This window comes from Lolium rigidum, chromosome 3 (assembly GCF_022539505.1).
Source record: "Lolium rigidum isolate FL_2022 chromosome 3, APGP_CSIRO_Lrig_0.1, whole genome shotgun sequence".
Lineage (NCBI taxonomy): Eukaryota > Viridiplantae > Streptophyta > Magnoliopsida > Poales > Poaceae > Lolium > Lolium rigidum.
Genome location: NC_061510.1, coordinates 246,025,542 through 246,027,801, shown reverse-complemented (window position 1 = coordinate 246,027,801; position 2,260 = coordinate 246,025,542). Strand labels below are relative to the sequence as shown.

The following is a 2,260-nucleotide window of genomic DNA, read 5'->3' as shown; positions in this document are numbered from 1 at the left end:
ACACCATGATGCAGACACAAGAAGAAAAACTGATGGGAGTTTTTTGGGTACAAAATTTAGGAAGCCCAGTTTCACAACTTGTACTTCAGAGAGCATCTTGTCCTGTTACTGCATAGCTTCACTGAATCTTACTTTCGCGCAAGTCACAAGAAGATGCCTCTTCTCCACAGGAGTCGCTTTCAAACTGCAACATGGAATTCATGCTATCCACTGGCCATGTGTGATTATGTAACCCATGACTGCTTCCTTGATTGTTCTCCTCAATGAGCCAAGTTACCTTTTCAGTTTCACCAATGTTACGACATCCAGACAATATGAGATCTAGCATTTTCCTTCGGACACTATAAACAGGGTTAGGCTCAACCAGACATCCTTTACTGTAACTCTCCCTAAGAACCACTGTTTGTGTGCCTCCTTTGGTCGAAATGTAGAAAATGCCAGGGTACTTAAGAAGAAGTTCCCGCATATTTACCTCCATAGAGAAAGGTCTCCTGAAGTGTGCCAGCCTCTCAAGTGGAATCATCTTTTCTACTGTCGAGCTTAAAAGCTCATGAATAATACCAACAATGCGTTTCTCAAGCCGCTCGGCATTGCTGATTGGATGCAAACCGTTTTCCTCGTAAGGTTTGGTATAGGGAAGCCTCTGCCAATTCTTAAGCTTTTCCCTAAATCCTTTCTCAATCTTGAATCCAGTAGGAAAGTTAATTGGAAAAGCATATTTTGTCTCATATTCTGCTAGCCATTTCTCTGTATACTCCTTTTCCCTCCATTTTTCGACATTAGCTACAGCTAGATTCTCATCCCTAGAGATCAATGTCAAAGTATCAGGGATTTCAAGAGAAAACTGAGACTGATGGTTTGGCAGTATAGAAGACCTGTAGTCATCGGGCAGACCGAGCTCCTTCCTGATGAGCCAGATCGCATGCATATTCAGAGTTCCATTCGTAGACATCATGAGAAGTTTCTTCAGCCGCTGAACTATGGCGGGCTCGTTCTCCCTGACGACAGCATCTTCTTCTGCGACCAAATCAGCCATCTTTGGGGTGATCCTACAACAATGGTTCCTTTTGACGGGGTGCACATAAATCTCGAAAATATGGGGGTATTTCTTGAGGAAAGCACCGATCTCAATGTTCAACCCAATCTCACGCCTCCACCTCAAAAGGAGCTGGAGAGATGCGTAGCCGTTCCTCTGCTGAGATATCACCTCGTGCAAATCCAAAGCCTGCCTCAAGTTCCTGAGCTGAATCATCAGCTTGTCCAGCCTATGGTCTCTCGTTCTGCCCTCCAGACGAGTCCGCGCCGAATCCACTGGCTTCTTCCACCTCCTCTGCATGCTACGGTTAAAGGGGCCGTAACAGAACACCTCATCCAGCATGTGCAGGCGGAGGGAAAGTGCATGCAGATTTATTCCGCCTAACACCTTAAATGCCATCTCACTTGTATGCTACCAACCCAATCCTTGCTAACTCAGAGTGTACAACAGCAACCCAGTGACAAGGAAAAAAGAAATGAATCCGTACTGTAAATGAGCAATTCGGACTTACTCAATCTGCGATGAAAAGGAGTTGAAACCATAGTTGTTAGCTCCAACACCAAAATCGAGAAGAAGTCACGAGTAAGTTACGAGGAGTAGTTTGATTACCGAGTCTGCTAATTGTGTATAATGTGCGCAGTTGCGGATACGACTGGAGAAACAAGGGACAACGAGCTGGGCATTTCATCGAACAGGTTGTGCTCAAGGTGGATGGAGCGAGCTCCGCCGTGCGAAGAGTCGTCGGGGATCTGCACGAGGATACAGGGGGAGAGCCTGGTGGCAGCAGAGGACGAGCGACGGCGAGTCGGCGACCAGGGGTAGCAGTGTGGGATCAGCGCGAGGTAAGGGGAATGAGCAGAGCAGAGCAGCGCTTTCAGTTGAGGGGTACTCAAGCTATGGAACGGAGTTTAGGGGCCGTTTCGTTGAAGGCATATCTGACCATGGGCAGCCCGGCCCAGCCCGAAATTGCCGGGCCTGAGTCTGAAATGTTGGCCCGTCTGCCAGGCCGGGCCAGGGTATTTACAAAAACAACATTTAACAAAGAAGCCCGGCCTGATGGGCTTCCCGGGATTTTGGCCGATTCGGGTTTGGGCCTAGTTTTTTTTGTAGTTGGGGTTTCCTCGGCCGGCTGACTCAGCCAGAATAGTTGAAGGGATATCCTCAAGTGGTTAGGGGATGCCCTGGAAAATGGTTACCACTTGTTTGGTTTGGAGGCGAGTGGAG

The 2,260-nt window shown here is 47.9% G+C and overlaps 1 protein-coding gene across 1 annotated transcript; it reads right to left on the bottom strand.

Moving 5' to 3' along the window:
* On the bottom strand, positions 1-1,865 carry LOC124699251 (protein ROOT PRIMORDIUM DEFECTIVE 1-like). The gene is made up of 2 exons (XM_047231579.1): positions 1,646-1,865; positions 1-1,552 (listed from the first exon to the last, which is right to left on the bottom strand). The coding sequence occupies exon 2, from the start codon at positions 1,433-1,435 to the stop codon at positions 119-121; it is 1,317 nt and encodes a 438-aa protein (XP_047087535.1). The 5' UTR covers positions 1,436-1,552; positions 1,646-1,865; the 3' UTR covers positions 1-118.
* Positions 1,866-2,260: the final 395 nt, after the last annotated feature.

What these genes read in the sequence shown, in the direction of transcription:
- LOC124699251 (XM_047231579.1), bottom strand. Translation starts at nt 1,435, where the DNA reads ATGGCATTTAAGGTGTTAGGCGGAATAAATCTGCATGCACTTTCCCTC.